The sequence below is a fragment of the Perognathus longimembris genome, chromosome 15 (genome assembly GCF_023159225.1).
Source record: "Perognathus longimembris pacificus isolate PPM17 chromosome 15, ASM2315922v1, whole genome shotgun sequence".
Classification (NCBI taxonomy): domain Eukaryota; kingdom Metazoa; phylum Chordata; class Mammalia; order Rodentia; family Heteromyidae; genus Perognathus; species Perognathus longimembris.
This window is the reverse complement of record NC_063175.1, coordinates 38,972,950-38,992,564: the sequence shown is the minus strand read 5'-3', so window position 1 is coordinate 38,992,564 and position 19,615 is coordinate 38,972,950. Positions and strand designations below refer to the sequence as shown.

General features: G+C 44.6%; 1 protein-coding gene across 3 annotated transcripts in view; it reads left to right on the top strand.

Annotated features, from left to right (window-relative positions):
* Loxhd1 (lipoxygenase homology PLAT domains 1) overlaps positions 1-15,226 on the top strand; it is a 134,286-nt gene extending 119,060 nt beyond the window's left edge. For 2 of the 3 annotated variants that reach the window (XM_048363359.1, XM_048363358.1), the window contains 4 exons: positions 5,931-6,101; positions 10,689-10,821; positions 11,976-12,134; positions 14,353-14,833. In XM_048363359.1, coding sequence (XP_048219316.1) covers positions 5,931-6,101; positions 10,689-10,821; positions 11,976-12,134; positions 14,353-14,833 — 944 coding nt within the window. Of the gene's footprint in view, positions 1-5,930; positions 6,102-10,688; positions 10,822-11,975; positions 12,135-14,352 lie in introns of all 3 variants that reach the window. The other variant, XM_048363360.1, reaches the window with a different exon arrangement.
* Positions 15,227-19,615: the final 4,389 nt, after the last annotated feature.

Here is a 19,615-nt window from a genome sequence, read left to right as displayed (position 1 = left end):
CCAGTATGGTTTTGTGTTCCTCAGAACCCAGCCTCCTGATTAACTAGGATTACAAGCACAATCTCAAGCACCCAATTTATGCTTCTGTTTTTTTTTGTTTGTTTGTTTGTTTTTTTGCCAGTCCTGGGCTTTGGACTCAGGGCCTGAGCACTGTCCCTGGCTTGTTTTGCTCAAGGCTAGCACTCTGCCACTTGAGCCACAGCGCCACTTCTGGCCATTTTCTGTATATGTGGTGTTGGGGAATTGAACCTAGGACCTCCTGTATACAAGGCGAGCACTCTTGCCACTAGGCCATATCCCCAGCCCTATGCTTCTCTTTTTTTTTTTTTTTTTTTTTGCCAGTCCTGGGCCTTGGACTCAGGGCCTGAGCACTGTCCCTGGCTTCCTTTTGCTCAAGGCTAGCACTCTGCCACTTGAGCCACAGCGCCACTTCTGGCCGTTTTTTTTCTGTATATGTGGTGCTGGGGAATCGAACCCAGGGCCTCATGTATACGAGGCAAGCTCTCTTGCCACTAGGCCATATCCCCAGCCCTATGCTTCTCTTTTAAAATGGACATTTTTCTTACAAAATTATACCACAATCATTACAGTGAACCACAATTTCTTTGTATGATTTAATTTGTACTTCATAACAAATTTTTGCAATGTGTGTGGTAAGTATATGCCATATATCTGTGTACTTCATACCCAGAAAATGTGTGCATTTCTTCAGTGCTATACACTGTGTAATGATGTGATAGGAAGTAGACAGAAGTCCTATTCTTACTGAGGCTAAAATCAATAGCTGGATTTAGCAGCTGCCAGCCTGATTACTCCATTGTAAATTTCCTTCATAATTCTTCATCTTATGGCTTCATCCAGTAAATGATCAATTAGTTACAAATGTGATTTTACAATTCTGTCATTTCTTATCCACTTACTAACTGGAATTTTTCTTTTAAAAAATTTGTTTCTGAGGCTATTTGGTTACCATGAAATATAGTTCAAAGAAGAAAATCAAGATGAAGGATTAATTATTCACTTTAATTCCAATTACCCAGATAGCATTAATAATACTGAACAAATTATAACCAGAGTGTTTACTTTCTAGTTCATCCTGCTCTTCTTGCTTTTTTGTGGTTAGATTAAAATTCTGGTGAGTAAAAACAGGTTTTTCTACCGCAAAATGAATTGTTATGTTTTTATTTCTTATAGTATAAGTTCAGAATAATAAAAAGGACATCAGAAAAATATCCATTTTAATGCCGAAGTTGTACAAGTGTGGATATTGAAGCATGGACATGTTATTATATTTTCAGTTAGGAGCTTTGTAGAGACTGGAACCCAAGCCTGCCAAATCCCAAAGGCTTATCCAAGCTGCCTCTTGGGTAATGTAACTAGGAAAATGTTTTTCGAAACACAAAGATGTAGATTCTTATACTCTTTTATAACTAGGGCTCTAGGGAGGTTCTTACTTTATACCATTCATTGATTGATTGTTCCTTTTGTTCTAAGTTTGGCTATGGATTAAATGTAGGGTTTAGTGCGTGTTAGCAAAGTGTTTTATCACTTGAGCTATGCCCATGACCCTTTTAGATCTTTCTGTTTTCTAGTTTGTGAAATCTGGTCTTGCTAATTTTACCCTGGCTGGCCTTCAACTTGTGATTCTCTTGACTGCCTCCCAAGTTGGTGAGATTATAGGTATGCACCACCACACTTGGCCTATCCATTTATCTTACTGAAGAAACGTAAGTCACCCAGATGAGCCCTCAGCTTGCCAAAGGTTATTTTAAAGGATATTATTTTTCACTTCACTTGGTAAAGTGAATTTTTCTACCTGGAAGAAAACCTCAATGAAATAAAAAGAAACCTGATAGCTCTCGTTTTCAAAAGTAAAGGATTTGTCACGTCTATCCTCATTGAATGCTAAGTGTATAACAGGGGGTCATAAGAGACCATTTCTACTCCCTACAATCTAACTGAAAAAAAGCAAGCCATGCATGCAAAAAAAAAAAAAGAGAGTACAGATGTGGACTCAGTAGCAAAGATTTCCTATGATATCTGTGCTTGTGGCTGAGAGAATAGACAAAGAAGGAACAATGTGGTCCTGAAGATCCCAGAGGACTTCATAGAGGAGCTAGGACCTAAGATGTCGAGAGGATAGGTTAGTATTTGGGCTAGGGAACAGCATGGACCCTTAATGAGAAAGAAGAAAATGCCATCTTGCTAGGATAAAAGATTTGGTGAAATTCTTCTTTATTGATTGGAATCAAGTGCAATAAGGCCCAAAGTGTATAAATGCAGAGCTTCAGACATAAGGCCCTTCATCCCACTAGATGTGGAAAGCCACTGGGCATTCACAGGTGGTATACTAAAATCCAGAGGCAACTTGCTGCCAGCCTCACTGCCATTTGGAGTCTACCATCTCCTACTCAGGAAGACTGGCACCTCATACTGGTTCAGGGTTTCTATGTCTTTTTTTTCCTGGAAGTATATTTTAAGACATCTGAGATAAAGCAGTTAGTTCTACTGGAATAGGCTATTCCTTCCAGGTAGGGCTATACATTACCCTCCCAAATTACCACCACCACCATTCTTCCACATTCTTCCCTATTCAGTCCCAATGCACACTTGTGTATTAATAAGCATTTATTGCTTAACATGCTGAGCACTGCTGTAGGCCTGTAAGCCCTGAAATATGGTGATGGATACATCAGACAAACCTCTTGATCTCATGGGGTTTACAACTTACTGGATGGAGATGAGACAGACAATACAATATACAAGGAAATAAAAATGAAATTATTTCAGATTGTCAAGTGAGTATATGGTGATAGATAGCAAGGAAATGGGGATGAGGAAACTCCTGTAAATAGAGCCATCAATAAGGACTTTCCCAACAACAGAACACTTGATCTGACACCTCAATGACAAGACAGCACAGGCATTTAGGACCCAGGGAGAATCACTCGAGATAGAACAGTAAGTGCAAAGCTCTCCAGGCAAAACTTATTTGAGATAAAGAAAGAAGTTCAGTGTAGGTAGACTATAGTAAGTGTATAAGTAAGTATAAGTATAAGTGTATAGTAAGTATATAAGTAGTATGGAATAAGATGAAAGGGGCAGAAGCGGATTAAAGCATATAATCCATACAGTTTTTGGTGAACAGTTTGTGTTTTATTGTGAGAGTGGTGAGAAGTCACTGCGGGCTTTTCATGGAGCAGGGACAATGTCTGCTTTATGATTTTCAAAGATCACTATGTTGCACATGGAAGGACATTAATCATAGCACTTTGTGCAGGATCAAAAGTCTGGAGACTAGCTAGCTCTCCATCACTGGAGACAAAGTAAACAAAATGTTCTGTGTGCATACAATGGAACACTAGGCTGGTAGGATGAACAATGGATAGATATCGTTATTCTGATACTCATTGTCAGTTCATGCAAAGGCAGAGTGACAAGCAGTGTGGAGTGTTTGATGTCTTTGGGTTAAAAGAATAAAAGAGAATTCTAAAGGAATTCTCCTAACAGCCACTTTCAGATGGTATTCTATTGGTTCACCAGGTTCAGGTATAATGGCTACTACCCAAGCTACTGCTGGCCACAAAGCTAGCCAGGTTGTAACTGCAGGTCTGTACGCTGTCCTGCTGTTTTCACTAGCAAACTTCTAGTGACATCAATCTGTCCAGAACTGTCTGTCTGCATATTGGATAAGTTCTTAGTAGGAGGTACTTGGGATAAAAGCCTGTCCGCCATACCCAAACAGGCCAAGGAAATCAGCAGAGAGCACAAAGCTGAAGACCAATTTTAACTGGAAAAGATAATTGGGTAGGATAAGATTACACACATGCATACGTGCTCACGTGCATGCACACACACACACACACACACACACACACACACACACACACACACCACTGGGTGAGAGTAGAGCACTGGATCATGGGAGAAGGACAAAGAATCTCTTCCATTGGAACATCTTGCAATATGGTCAAAGTATATCTTCTTTTTCTCTACCTTCTCTTTACCTGCTTCTGTTTCACTCAAAGTTTTTGAGAAAAAAGTCTTCACCAGTCAGTCTTATCTGAAGCCTTTCCAGAATGAACACATTGAGGCTTGCTAAGGACATTAGTCAGTTCCATAATACTATCAGGAGCCATCTCTAATAGCATCCAATTTGCAGACGTACAGATAGGACTGGCCCTGATGTAGAAAAATGAAAAAGATTTATTGAGTTATAAAACAAGCCTACAGATAAATGAATTCACCACTCCACATCTCAACAGAAGTGTTGTGAAATTTGTCTTAATTGTTTTAGCATTCACTGTTTTCCCCTTCAGTAAAGCTCTATGTTGACAAAAAATGTAAGAAGTACTTTTAAAATGTGTAATAAAGTTAGTATGTATGTCCTAACCAGGAGCCTTTATATCTGCCTCCCCAGGGTGAGTGGTTATAAGCGTGTGTCCGTCTTTTGTGCCTCTGTGTGAGGAAAGCCTCACTGAGACCAGAGTCAGAATGCCTCTGCAGTGGTTGGGCGGTGGCTGATCCTAGAGAAAAGTTGTTGTTTTCGTTAAATGGAGATGATGGGGATGTCTCACAGTCCAAGGGGAGTATGAGAAGACAGGGAATGGGAGTAGACTCCATCTGTGTGTTGTATGTGAGGAGCCCTTGTGGGCACATTGTGCATGGCAAATATCATTCCCGTAACTTGCCAGAGCACCAGAATTTCCCCCTACCAGGGGCTTTCATTGGTGTTTGGAGTTCTCAAGGACTTTGAAGAGCAGAAAGTACTGAAAGTCATGCACGATGTAAAGAACATTCAGCTGTCACAGTAAGTGCATATTGGTTCACACTTGCTGGCTCTGCTATGGTGGGAACACAGCAGAGTGAGGCCCTGCCAATTACAACCGAGCTACTCTATGCTCACGATGAGGCCAAGGCTTGTCAAATTTAGCAACACACCCTAAGGAAACAGCAGCTTCTATGGTTGTTGAACGGCTCAGCCAAAGACCTCAAAGTGATAACATATTCCTTCTTTCAGCATTCATTGAGAAAGTATTTGCCTGCTGGTCACATGCTAGTCATTAGGGAAAGAAAAACCCAGCAAGACCAGTCCCTGTCCTCAAGTGCTTCTAGCCTGGGGAGAAAACACCTATAAGACAGGCTGGTCAGGGAGTACCCAGGAAGATGCAGGGTGTTTATGGGGGTGGAGGAGAGCACCAGATACAGGCCCAGTAAGCAATGGGAGACATTGATGGGGGCTTTCTAGAGGAGCTGGTATCTGCACTGACTCTGGAAGGATCATAAGCAGGAGCTTGTGCATATCAGTATCAGAAGATGATAGAAGTCACTCTTCAGCTTTGGGAGTGTCACAAAGCTCAGTTTCTCCAATCAGCATCTGCTGTTGTGAATCAAATGCAATCTACCCTTTCCTGCTAGAGCATCTGTGTCGGAAAGGCTTTCAGTGGGAAGAAAATTGCAGTAAGAAACTAACACAATTTCTTGAGACACACAGTCTTAATTCCCATGCACAGGGTCCATGAAAAAGAGTGTTGCAAAAAGAACTAACCACTACTGTGTGCTCGTGACAAATGCCTACAATCCTAGCTACTCAGAAGGCTGAGATCTAAGGACAGTGTTTCAAAGTCGGCCCCAGCAGAAAAGTCCATAAGACTCTTAATCTACAATTAACAAGTGAAAAGCTGGAAGTGGAATTGTTGCCCAAGTGGTAGAACATCAGCCTTGAGCAAAAAAAGCTAAGGGACAGTGAGAGCCCTGGGCTGGAGAAACCCTCAAGGAATACCTAATCCAATGGATCATTTCATCAACAAAAAGGCCACAAAGGACAGGGATATTGTCAGTGCCACACACCTCACGAGTGGGGAAGGGAGGTCTGGATGGGACAGACAGCATTCTCTGCTCCCCTCATGCCCACCCTTTCTCTTCCTCAGGAATATTTCCCGGCTGGCACCTGAGCTATGTTGATGTGAAGGACAACTCCCGTGATGAGACTTTTCGCTTCCAATGTGACTGCTGGCTCTCCAAGAGCGAGGGTGACAGGCAGACAGTCCGAGACTTTGCTTGTGCCAACAATGAGATCCGGGAGGAGCTGGAGGAGACCAGTATGTGGGGAGACGGCATGAGCCCAGCCTAACTGAGCTGCCTGGGCTGACTCTTCTAGTTGAAGGAGGAGGGCTGGCTAGGGCAGCAGAGGGAACGAGAAGACCCTGGCACAGTGTCAGCCTGAGGGAAATGATGTGGAGTTGCCCAAGTAGAAATTCAAAATGGCGAAAATATTAATACCAATACTCACAGCCTTGAATCATAGGTCTAATTATGTAACAAGAAAACTCTGCACCTGAATATTGTGCTGGGCTGGACAATGCATCATGGTGTGATGCCTTCTCTGGTTTATTTTTATATCATGGACTAAGTTCAATTGATGTTTTTAGTAATGGCTACCAATCCAGCCTTCCAAGAAAAAAGCAGGGTGGAGCAACACCTTCCCCCCAGCCACTCTCCCTTCATCTCTTCCTTAGTAGATACTTAAAAAAAAAGAGTTATTGATCTCTAAGGTGATGGTTGTCAAGGCCTAGGGAGATGTGACTAAATATACAGGCCAGGTTCTGGGGGGTCTAACTAATTAGAAGAAGGTTCATCAATAGAACTTGGTATAAAGAAGGAATTTATTGGTGATTGAGTCAACACTAGAAACACTAGGAGGCAGTCTCTCAAATATCAGTGTCTTTTTTACTTCTGCAATAGATAGTCCAGTGTGGGTGTTTGGTGGGAGGCCTTGCATGGTGCGATTTCAAGACTCAAGCTCTTTCCATCTGTATCTCTGCCATTTCCAACATGTGGCTTGCACATCTTTCCTTTTCTTTGTTTCTCTCTCTTTCCTTCTTTCTTTCTTCCTCTCTTCCTTCCTGTGTCCTTCCTTCCTTCCTTCTTTCCTTCTTTCTTCCTTTTTTTTGCTGGTTCTGGGACTTGAACTCTGACCCTGGGCACTGTCCCTGAGCTTCTTTTGCTCAAGGCAAGCACTCTACCACTTGAGCCACAGTGCCACTTCCAGCTTTATTGAGTAGTTTATTGGAGATAAGAATCTCACAGTGTTTCCTGCCCCGCCTGGCTTCAAACCACAATCCTCAGATCTCAGCCTACTGAGTAGCTAGGATTACAGGCGTGAGCTACTGGCACCGGCATGACTTGTACATTTCTTACAGAAGGGAAAGGAGCCTGGTGAAGGTTCTCTGCTACTTTTTATCACATTAGCTAAATCCTATTGGTGAGGACTACTCAGGTGGCTCTAACAGAGGCAAAGACATCTGGGAACTATAGTCTCTGGTTGGGTAGGTCCTTCTGGGAAACTGCTACACATAGAAGAGAATTGTACATCTTTGATGGAAAGCCATCTGTCCAGCTCTGCCAGGTCATGCTGAATGCCCAATAATGAAATTGGCTGTTTTGAGTGGTAGTGAGTACTGCGTGTCTGGGAGCATTCAAATGAGAGCCAAGCACCCATATGTGGACTTTTCTAAAGGGGAATACCTGACTCAGATGATGTGCTCCCAGTTTGTGTAACTGCTCTTTCTTTGGAGTGCCTGGTTTCATTTGGATGCTCTGAGCACCCATAGCTCTTATGACCGCAGACTAGAAACAGAATGCTTGTCATCCTCTGTGGTGCTTGAGACTTAGTAGGGACTCATAGAATAGAACAAGATGTGACCCTTTACCTTGAGCCTCTGACTAAAGGGAGATGCTTAAGACCTTTACACAGTTGCTATATAAGTGTCAGAGGCTCCTAGGTGCTTTGAGGAGGAAAGATCTGTAAGGCTTGGAGCCAAACTGCTGAGTCTCCTCATCTGATTTCCAAACAGCCGAGCAGCTGTACCACTGTGGAGACCTGCTGGATTCGGGTTGCTAAAGGGAGGTTAGTTCTGTAGGTATGGGAGACCAGAGGGCAGGGGCACAGATTTGATTCAAGCCAGCGGGGAGGAGGGCAACATTTTTACTTGAGTTCTCAGCAGGAGACTTGGTCTGAGGGTGTCATGAACTAAATCCAATCTCAATCCTTAGCTACCTGTACACCTAGAAGTGCCCCTTCTGACTTTACAGGACACACCCATGACTTCATTCGCCTGTGAGTGCAAGCACTCCCTTGTGCTTGAACAGAGCTGTGTATGTAAGAAGACCTTCCCTTCTATGGTCTCATAAGGCCCTCAAAACCCATGTCTGCCATGACACTCCTGTGTCGTGAATAGGAAAGACAAAGCATAAAAATAAAAAGAGAAAAGAACACCCAGAAAGGTCAAAATGAACAACTGAGTTCTGCTGCACAGCACCAGGTCTTTATTGGGCCTGGCTGGTACCCCAGACTGATGGATTGCTCCATCCTGCTTAGCCTCCTGTTCCCAGCCTTCACCCCCAGCACTAGTCACTCTAGAAGCAGCTCCAAACCCTCTGTAAGCATTTGCCTTTGCAGGAGATTGTGCAGCCAAGGTGCCTGAACCTATGGAGATTCTGCTGTAATCGATCCAGGGTTAGGACTGAACAGCCGGATAATGTGCTGTTTCTACCTGCATACACACACACACACACACACACACACACACACACACACACTCACACAAGGGCCCAAACATCACTCTTGTGATATTCTCCAGCTGATTGAGCAACTCCCCACGTGCAGCCCTTCCTTCCCTTTCCCTCATTAGTCTTTAGGACTACTCTGTCAACCTTACCTGCACCATTTTCAACCCCAATAAAGTCTGGCTTTCTGGCCAGTCCACAGAGACAGAGCACCCATAGCTGTCCCAGGCAATACTCTTAGAGAATCCATCTCCACACATGTGTTTTCTCTCACTTGGTAGCCTCAATATAGTTGAACAAAAATTTTCAGAAATGACTAAGATCCTTGCTTTTACATACCTGAAACCCAAATGTATACTACCTAGAGAATATATTGTTTTCTAGAGCTTAGAAGCTTTAGGTAGCTCTGTCTCCTATTTAGATGTCTCCAGAGGCTCCAGTGAGTTCAGTATGTGTCTATTTCTCATTTCTTCTCAGTTCCACCTCCCTCCCTGCCTGCCCCCCACCCAGAACATCAACTTCCAGTCTCCAAAAGAGTCCTGTTAAGAAGACACAGTGAAGGGTGGATGCCCACCAGATGCCCATCTCTTCCTCTGCTGTTCTTCCTCTGCTGACTACCCAGCTGTGGCTGGGAATATGGCCTAGTGGTAAAGTGCTCGCCTCCCAAACATGAGGCCCTAGGTTTGATTCCTCAGCACCATTATACAGAAAAAGCCAGAAGTGGCGCTGTGGCTCAAGTGGCAGAGTGCTAGCCTTGAGCAAAAAGAAGCCAGGGACAGCGCCCAGGCCCTGAGTCCAAGCCCCAGAACTGGCAAATAAAAAAAGATTACACACCTGTTTATTCTGCAATACTGCAGCATTTTTGCTCATGTTCTAACCCACTCTGGGAACATTCCATCTTGCTGATTATAACCACAGCTCTTCTTCAAGGACAAGTTCAACTCTGACATCCTGCATGAGGTTTCCTGTGATTAGTTCAGCCATTCATTCTTTCACTCAATAATTATTTGTGAAGGGTCTGCAATGTAGGGGACACTTGGGGGTTTATTAGTGAACAAAAGAAAGCCCCCTACCTTCATGGTGTTTATACTTAACTAGGAGGGAGTGGTACAATAAAATGAAAAATAAACATATGGCAGAGAATGTTAGATGGTGACAAGGACAAGTAGAGTTAGTCAGACCAGAAATGCGAAGGGAATCAGGTTCTGATTTTTAACTAGAGTTTGGGGGAAATGTCTCCCCCAAGTGACAAATGACTAAGGAGAAAGAGGTGAAGGCAGTGTGGCTAGCCACACTGGAGGGAGGGGGGGGGGGGAGGGGAACATCCCAGGCAAAGCAAAGGAATACATAGGCAGAAGTAATGGAAACTGCTGGAGAATGGAAAAAGGCGGAAACTGCTAGAGAGAACCAGCTGGAAACTGAAATGAGAGAGGTTATGGGAGCCTGGCTCTTTTCTTGCCTCATGGACCTTCCATTCTTTGCTTTGAGCTTTTCACTTTCCAGTGTATGGCCAGCATTCATGCCTGGAGCCAGAAAGGGAACTCTGAAGTGACAGTCCTTCTAACCCTTGAAACCTGCTGGATGGAGGATGGTGAAAAGATGCCAGTGTAGACATCCTGGGCAGAGTGGCAGGACAGGGTAGTTGCTGTGAGGCTGACAGAGTGACCACTGAGGCAGGCAGGATGGGGCTCTCTGAGGTCCCTGACTTGCAGGGTCTCTACTTTCTGCTTTCCATAGCTGAGCTCACCTCTCCTCCCTTCTCTTCTCCATATATAAGTCACATGCTACATCTTGGAAAATGGTGTAACTCTGAGAGCCAGACCCCAGCATCTCCCAAGAACTCACCCCCACCACCTGCTTCGTTCCCCATGGCTCTCACTTTCCATATTCTTGGGCAAGGAAGTTGCTACTATGAATAAAATGGGAAGAGCTGCTCTAGCTCCAGAATTGGCAGTTCTGCTTATAGGTCTCGATTAGGGCAAAGCTAAATTGCCTCCCAACCTCCACAGGCTGTCACCTAAGACCCACCGAAAGGTCCTGAGAGAATATAGCCTGATGTTCCTGGTGGTGGGTGGCTGCTTCCTCCCCCTGCTGACCCTCCCCCATCTCCTCCTTTGCAGCCTATGAGATTGTCATAGAAACGGGCAATGGAGGTGAAACCAGGGAGAATGTCTGGCTCATCCTGGAGGGCAGGAAGAACCGATCGAAAGAGTTCCTTGTGGAAAATTCTTCCAGACAGCGAGCCTTTAGGAAGTAAGGAGAGAAGTGTCCACAGGAGAGTGAGGGTAGGGTGGTAAGTGGGGAACTACCCTAAATCTTCCCCTTGGAAAAGCTGTACGTGTACAAATGGGCATAACCAACAGTTGCTTTATTGAATTCTTACTGTGTACTATCTTATGCTGTCTACTGCAAATGCCATTCTCCCTCAGATGGACATGGCACTCACGTCCCACATTCCCCAGGCTGCCTCAACTGCACCTCATCTCCGCTCCTTCAGAGCTGGGTGCATAGCTTCCACCTCCCTCTTAACCCCACCCTTCCCTGTCTTAGCCCATTCAGGATGCCATTACAGGATATCACAGGTAAATGGCTTCTAAATAAGGAAAATTTGTTTCTCACAGTACTGGAAACTGAGCATCTAAAACTAAGGACTCAGTGCTCTGAGATTCAGTATCTTTTGAGGGGCTGGCCCTGGTTCATAGACAGCCATCCTCTCACTTGTGTCCTCACATCGCAGAAGGGGTTAGGGAGCTCTCTGGGACCTCCTGTAAGGGACACCATTCCCATTTCTGACATCTCCACCTGATCATCACCTAATCACTTCCCCCAAAGCCACGCTTTCAAATGCCTTCACACTGGGGATTAGGTGTCAGCTTAGGAATTTGGGAGGGACACAAACATTCAGTTTAGAGCAGCCTTTTATTTACATTCCCTCTCCACACAGACAAAGCCTGAACACTCCTTAGGCTGGTAGTTACCACCACAGACTGCCCGAATTCCCACCTTCTCCATTGCCATTTTCCCTGTACCCAAATTTCACATAGGCCAAAATTCCTTCACACCCACTATGCTCATTCTAGGATTTTGTTCAGTAGGGTCTGCATCAGAGACTCTTTCCCTCCTCCCTCTACTTTTTGGATCTCACCACTCTCAGCTCGGTATTCAGAGCCTCACCCTCCTCCAGGCTGTTTAATGATGTTTTACTGACATTGGTACTGGGTCCAGGCAGTGACAGAACTTCTTCGCTGTGACTCTCTTATCCTCAAACTAAACTTAATCTCTCAAGAAATGCAGGGCTGATATAATGTCTTGCCTGCTGTTCTACCATGGAATGCAGCAGCACTCAACCATACTTACCTACTCAGTGGGCTTGGGCAGCTCATTGTCCACACCTTTGTTTCCTGCAGGGGAACCACAGACACGTTCGAGTTTGACAGCGTCTTCTTGGGGGACATTGCCTCTGTGTGCGTGGGCCACTTGGCCAGGGAGGATCGGTTCATCCCAAAGAGAGAGCTGGTCTGGCATGTCAAGACCATCACCATCACCGAGATGGAATATGGCAATGTGTAAGTATGGTTTCCCCCTTCCGCCTACCCATCCTGTCTTCCAACCTTTTTCAACTCTGATCTTGGGTTTACAGTGGGCATCCTATCTTTTGTACCAGTTTTTGTTCATCATTATTATCCTTAGGACTTAAGTGAAAGTCAGAGAAACTTTTGTTCATCTTTTAAACTAAAAATCCATTTATTGTTTTATTACAATAGCATGTCTAGTATATGATCACAAAAATTCAAGTAAAACAGAAAAGTAGATAAAGGGAAGTAAAATTTCTTAAAGGGCCTACCCACAAGAGATAACCACCATGATCCCCCCAAAATGGTCTCATTCTCTCTGACATTTTTCTAATACTTCACCTACACAATATTTGCAGAAGTGCAATTGCATTATGCCAGATTTCTTTCTTTCTCACCATCCTGTGCTTTTGTCTTTATTCTTTTTTTCTTCTTCTTTATTGTCAAAGTGAAGTACAGAGGGGTTACAGTTTCATATGTAAGGCAAGTACATTTCTTATCCAACTTGTTACCCCCTCCCTCATTTTCCCCTTCCTCCCCCCTCTCATTTCCCTCTCCCCCTTTGCCTGTATTCTTATGGACTACCCCACTCACATTTCCATAAGACTTTGACTCCACTACATCCTTGAGTTCCACATTTTGGTGATCTTCTAAAATTATGCCTATTAGAAAACATTTCCCTGTATCTGCACCAGGAAATATTTTTTGGCCATTCAAAATAATGAATTAAATATGTACCAGATGACTTGGAGCACTTCCCAGGAAGTATTGTTGAGTGAGAAAAGCAAAATGCAGGAAAACATGTCATATCTGATGCTGTTGAGAAAAAGGAGCACTGACGTTCCCATATGTCTGCGGGGGGGGGGGGGGGGGTAGTCCAGGAAGGTCTGAGTGGGATGGAAGGAAATTTGGCAGTCCACACCCTCAACTGCGGCATGGGTTATCTGAGGTAAAGGTGGGGTGCTGAAGTGGAAAGGAGAGAAAAAGAAGATAGAGAGCCAAACAAATAGGAAGAGAGCACATTTAGGAACAGCATGTATATATGATCATGTGACATGCAGATACATAAAATTATGTATATTTGTGGGCATACTCATTTAAAAGACATTTTAAAGAATTTTAAGACAAAGAATGCAAGTATACCCTTCCAGTATGTAATAACAACCTAACAAATAATAAACTGGGAAGAGGAAGATCTCAAAACAGAACAAAAAAATTTCTTGTGAAACATCGTAAATGGCTTCCTGTCAGGGTCAGACAGGCCCTGATTTTTGTCCATCAAATTTGTTTCCTCTCCCCTGAAGTAGAAAAATGAGACTCGGGTTTATGTGAAAGATAATGAGATACAAGAATACAATATCCTGGCCTTTGGTAAATATGCAAGTATTTTAAGTTTCTTTTGTTGTTAGTTTTTCATGTTCAGACAGGGGTGTACCTCAGTGGCATAGCATAGGTGTGTTCAATCCCCAACACACACACATACACACACACACACACACACACTTGCATTATCATTTAAGATTGCAATTGGCTTTCCCCTATTGGGCACACCCTTCCATTGTTGAAGTCATTGGTCAGTGCAAGACCACTTATTTCCAAAGCTAGTAAAGTTAGCAGTCTGGGGCTACAGGCAAGACTCAAGTGGTAGAAGATGTGGCTCAAGTGGTAGGGGAATGGCTCAAGCAGTTGGGGGCATGGCTTACGTGGTAGAGCACTTGCCTAGCAAGCCGAGGGCGGAGTTCAAATACACACATTACAAAACTAACTAACTAAATAAATAAAACATTAGCAATTTGGAGTGGAAAGAAACCACAGCATTGTTCATTTCAAACTTAGAAGGCAAGAAATGGAGACCAGTTAGGAGGACCTTGATTTTGGGACTAGGGAAGGAAATAAAGTATGCTACTGGGTGTAGTTCCAAATGAGCTGATTCCAGATATATTTTAAAGCGAGCCTCAACAGGTTTTGCTGAATGGATTGGATGTAGGGTACATGGGATTTTTAAAAAAGAAACAGAAGAATCATAGGGCCACTGGTGGAATGCTGAGATTTCACGCCACTGTGAATCTTAAAGCTTATATTCATTTTGAACCTAGACAATTCTAACCTCAATATCTTGGGTAAAACTGCAGAAGGAACTCTCACAACTTGAGTCTATGAGAGAGGGAGTAAGCTGTGCTGGTGTTTACCCCCTCTCTCACTCTTCTGCCAGGTATTTCTTTAACTGTGACTGCCTCATCCCCCTCAAAAGGAAGAGGAAGTACTTCAAGGTATTCGAAGTTACCAAGACTACTGAAAGCTTTGCAAGCAAGATCCAGAGCCTGGTGCCTGTCAAGTATGAAATCATCGTGACAACAGGTTATGAACTAGGGGCTGGCACTGATGCCAATGTCTTTGTGACCATCTTTGGGTCCAACGGGGACACAGGCAAAAGGGAGCTGAAGCAGAGAATGCGCAACCTCTTTGAGAGAGGCAGCACGGATCGCTTCTTCCTGGAGACACTGGAGCTGGGTGACCTGCGAAAGGTGCGGCTGGAGCATGACAGCAGTGGCTACTACTCAGGCTGGCTGGTGGAGAAGGTGGAGGTCACCAACACTAGCACTGGGGTGGCCACGATCTTCAACTGTGGCAGGTGGCTGGACAAATCTCGGGGGGATGGGCTCACCTGGAGGGACCTCTTCCCTTCTGTCTGAGAGGATGGTATTGGCCACACCTTCCTGCTTCCATTTTGGTGCTCAGCTGCCCTCTCCTGAGGCCTTTAGAATTAGGGACTGAGGCAGGCAGGCCCTGACAACTTCATGGCTCTTCGGGGACTGTTATTTGTGAGTGACTCTCCATGGGCCCCTTCTTCCCATTCTCCTAGTTTCTTGGACCTACAGGAATCATAATTAGCATCTGTCACAACCCATGGCTGCATAAAAAAAATACCTTTTCCCATTTCTTCTTTCTGTAACAGTGGTAGCCAGGCTGGGATTTGCTGCAGGGTGTGGATGGAAATTGGGGCCTCACCCAGGGGAGACAAGTGGGGAGGAGAGGCCATCAAGATGGTGTATTTTAAGCAAAAAGCTAATTAACACTTTTTTCCCAGAAAAAGCTGGGCTAATTAAATTATTACCAACCACACCCCACAAAGAACTCATCTTAGCATCTGCTTGCTAAGAAATATATGCTTTTTTCCCCCAGTTTCAATAAATCTAGTGACAAGTGGAAAAAACATTATCAGGAGGAAGGGGGGAGGGGATATAGAAGGCTGTGGGAAGTAGAACAGTCTTTCCTTCACTTTATAGAGAACTCATGGGTAAGTTTCTTCTGGTTGGGACAGATTCAAGGCCATGTGGAAGCCCCTGGAGCAGCCTGGTCACTCCCAGTGTAAGGCTAGGAGTGCTACTGAGCCACAGTTACCTGTCACTCTCTATGGGCAATGTTTGGGCTGAGAGCTGAGAGAAGAATCAGTGACAACTTGAAAACATAGTCTCTGGGCTCTCAGAGGACACAGCATTGATGAAGAGATGGCAGGAGAATCACATGCATGCAGATACACATGCACACATGCACACACAACATTCATATATGCACACACCAGTATGTCCAACCCGCACATATGATTCTCTCTAGTAAAAAGTCAGATAGTTCTCTACCAGGCTTGGCAGAGCTCAGCCCCTGACCTCTGGCCTTCCTGAAGAGAAAGGACCACAATAGGAGAGATAGACTAGAATGACTTCCTGCAAGGGGGCACCAGTTCACCCTTCCCTGCCCTGCAGTATCAGCTGTGTTCTCCACTGATCATTCTTCATGAGGCTTTATGACTTCAGAAAGCTCTGAGAGACTTGTCAGGGAAGAGTTAAGTGCACAGGCCCGAGGACCATCTGTCGGCCTGCACTTGCATCCCAATTCTGCCTCTTAGCACCTCTGACACCTTGGGCAGGTAATTTCATCTCTCTGGGCCTTAGTTTTCTCACCTGTGTAACAGGGTGAATGTTAATAAAGCCTACCTCATGGGTTGTTAGGAGATTAAATGAATTAACATTAGTACAATTTCATGCATGTCGCACTTACACTAAACACTGAGTAAATCCATCAAGGCCAACTCACTAACTCGTTTCTTCGCATTCCACAGGACATGGGTACTGGAAGAAAAGAATGTTTATTTCTGTGGGTGGACTCCATCCCCTTGGTCTGATGAAAATTCAGACATCCCTTGTGTTTCCTTAGGTAACAGGAAGTCCAATTAACATCTGAAGTCACAAGACCTACCTCCAATCTGTAATTGAGTTTCCAGCCCCAATAAAAAGTTTAAAATATCCCCCTAGCCCCCAGTTCACTTTAGTTTGATGGAGACTAGTCTGTTAATGAGTGGATGTGCCCACATGCAGGGGGACGCAGAGGGAATACAGGAGGGAAGGAGAGAGGGAGGTAAAGAGAGATGCCTTTCCTTACTCTGTCCCTCTGTGTAATCTTAGCCTCCCTCATCCAGGCAGGAGCAGAGGTGAAAGAAGGAGGTAGCTTCCCATCAAGGGGTGCTATTGTGGTTGTCTTTTGTTTTGGACCTGGTAGGCATTTGGAGTTTCTGACATTGTGTGAGTTCACCCCTCCATACATTTGTGTGTGTGTGTGTGCGTGCATGTGTGTGTGTGTGCAGATACTGGAGCTTGAACTCAGGGCCTGGGCACTGTCCTTTATCTTTTTTCATTCAGGGCTGGTGCTGTACCACTTGAACCATTCCCTTTTGGCTTTTGGGTGGTTAATTGGAGATTAGAATATAGTAAACTTTACTATCCAGGTTGGCTTTGAACTTTGATCCTCAGATCTCTCAGCCTCTTGAGTAGCTAGGATTACAGACGTCAGGCATCAGCTCCCAGCCCTCCATTCTTCTAAGTTAAGACCTAGAATATCCACAAAAGGGGCCTGGCACTCAGCTAGTCCCCTCCTGTCATTCTGTCTTCTCATCCCTTTGCCTTTGGCTGCCAGCCAACCTTTCATCCTTGTGATGTCTTCAGAGAGGACAAGCCACTGTGTCCTCAACTGAGATGGACATATGTCCCTCTCCAAATGGCCTTGCTGATGCCCCAAGCACTAGCTTCCCACTAAAGGACAGAAAGAGGAAGGTGCCCTCAGCCCCTGCAGTTCTCTCTGGGTATCCTGTCATCTTTCCTCTGTCCCTGCTCAGCCTTCCTCCCATCACCACCTGGAGGAAGATGCTCAGCTCAGAGTCCAAACCAGTTTCCTGCCACATCCTTCTGGCAAGCATTGCCTGGTGGTCTCACTGAGGAATGTGGCATCTGTCATCTTGTCGATTCAGCCAAAACTGGTGCAGAAAGAGCCTCATGTTCTCCTCCTGTTACTGATGGGTTCAATAAATGCTGTCTTACTGTCTGTGTGCTAGGGCAGGCCTGATTCCACAGTGTACCTCCTGACCTCAGTCAAGCTTCTTGGCATCTCTGATCTGCTCTGCCTATTCTGCTTTCCTTTCAGGGCTTGTCAAGTTCTGATGACACTACTGCTGTGAATACTCCATTGAAACAAACTTTTAATAAGCTGGTCACTGGCTCATGCCTGTAATCCTAGCTACTCAGGAGCCTGAGATCTGAGGATCACGGTTTGAAGCCAATCACCAGGCAGAAAAGTCCCCATGAGAATCCTATCTCCAATTAAACACTTAAAGACCGCAAGTGTCACTGTGGCTCAAGCAGTAGAACATTAACCTTGAACATAAAGAGGCTCAAGGACAGGGCCCAGGCCCTGAGTTCAAGCCTCACAACTGACAAAAAGAATTTAATATCTCTGGTTAATTCAGACGCACTTTATTACACACAGGGCCCTGGGAACTGTCCCCCACTTGCCTGATTTCCCCAAGTTCCTGGGTCCTAGACTACTTCTATCTTAGGAAAGTGTTGGAGCTCACAGCTCCAAGCCCAGCATACCACCCTTTGGCAATGCCACATGCACTTCCTTCTGCTGTGCCTCCGCTAAGACTGTCTCTCTACTTGACATCTCTGCCATTCATTCAACCCTCCATGTCACTGGGCCCTGCGCTTCATATTCTTTATGTCTCAGCTCACAATCTTTACTCACTGACTAGAAAAGTTTCCATTACTTCTCTCCCATGACAGAGCTAGGAGGCCTCACCTTGTGCCTGCATCTATGAAATGTGTTGGGGTTGCATTCTTTTCTAATGGGATCATGCATGAATATTTAAGAAGAGTTAGATATGACTCATCTTTGTGACTCAAATATTTATCACACAACCCAGTGCATAGTGTGTATTCCAAACATGTATACTGGAGGACTGATGAAAGAATAGAGAGATTGAAGGAAGTATGTCTGGGTAAGTCGATGGAAGGAGGGTTGGATAGATGGATGACATAAAGACGTATAGATAGATAGATGGTAGGTAGATGGGTGAGTGGATGATTAGTGGTTAGTGGTTCTCACTAGGATGGTAGCAATGAAAGTAGTTGATAGTGATCTGCTTCTGGGTCTATTTGGAGGCCTACTTTCAGGATTTGCTGAGGGGCTTTGAATGAGAAATGTAAAATAAAGAGAGGAGTTGCTGTTGACAAAGGGTTTTACCTATGTACCTAGAACACTGGGATTCCCATTTCTTGAGCTAGAAAAGAAAGTTGAGGGGAGTGAAGGCTTGGAGTCTGTTGGCTGCTTTGTTTTATAGGTGGGGAGAAAGTCACTTATGGAGAATTGTTTCTTAGATATTTGGACATGGTATAGATGAGCAGTTGAGTAGACACAGCATGATTAATACAGAAATAGATTGTCTTTGATGACCTACTCTTGGGGAAGAGACTTTCCCTAAGTCTTTCACTTCTCCTGAGCATTCCTTAATGCACTTGGAACAGTGCAAAAGACCAAGGACTGTATCTTAGGGACCTGAGCCCTAGGAGAGTCCAGCACAGAGAAAGAGTTGAGTGTATGAGAACATGAATTCAGGATTGGGAATGTGGTTTAGTGGTAGAGTGCTTGCCTAGCATGCACGAAGCCCTGGGTTTGATTCCTCAGTACCACATAAACAGAAAAACGTAGAAGGGGTACTGTGGCTTAAGTGGTAGAGTGCTAGCCTTGAGCAAAAGAAGCTCAGGGACAGTGCCCAGGCCCTTTGTTCAAGCCCTAGGACTGACAAAAAAAGAAAAGAAAAGAAAAGAAAAGAACCTTAGCTCAACCCCCTCCTCTTCCTTGTTGTGTGTGACACTGGTAAAGTCATGACATTACCTTTCTCATGCATCCCTTTCTGATGGAAATTGATCCTAATACCACAGGGACTGTTACAAAGATGAGTGAGGGAGTTGGTATGGCCAACTTAATTAGATAGGGTGCCTGGCTCCAAGGAAGGGCTTGGAAACCCATCATCATCTTCAGCCTATCTTCCACCTATTAGATTAGTGATTAGAAGCTTTCCCAGTTCCTTTATTGCTCTGCTCCACTATGGTTCCTACAAACACACACGTCCCAAACTGAGTCTCTCC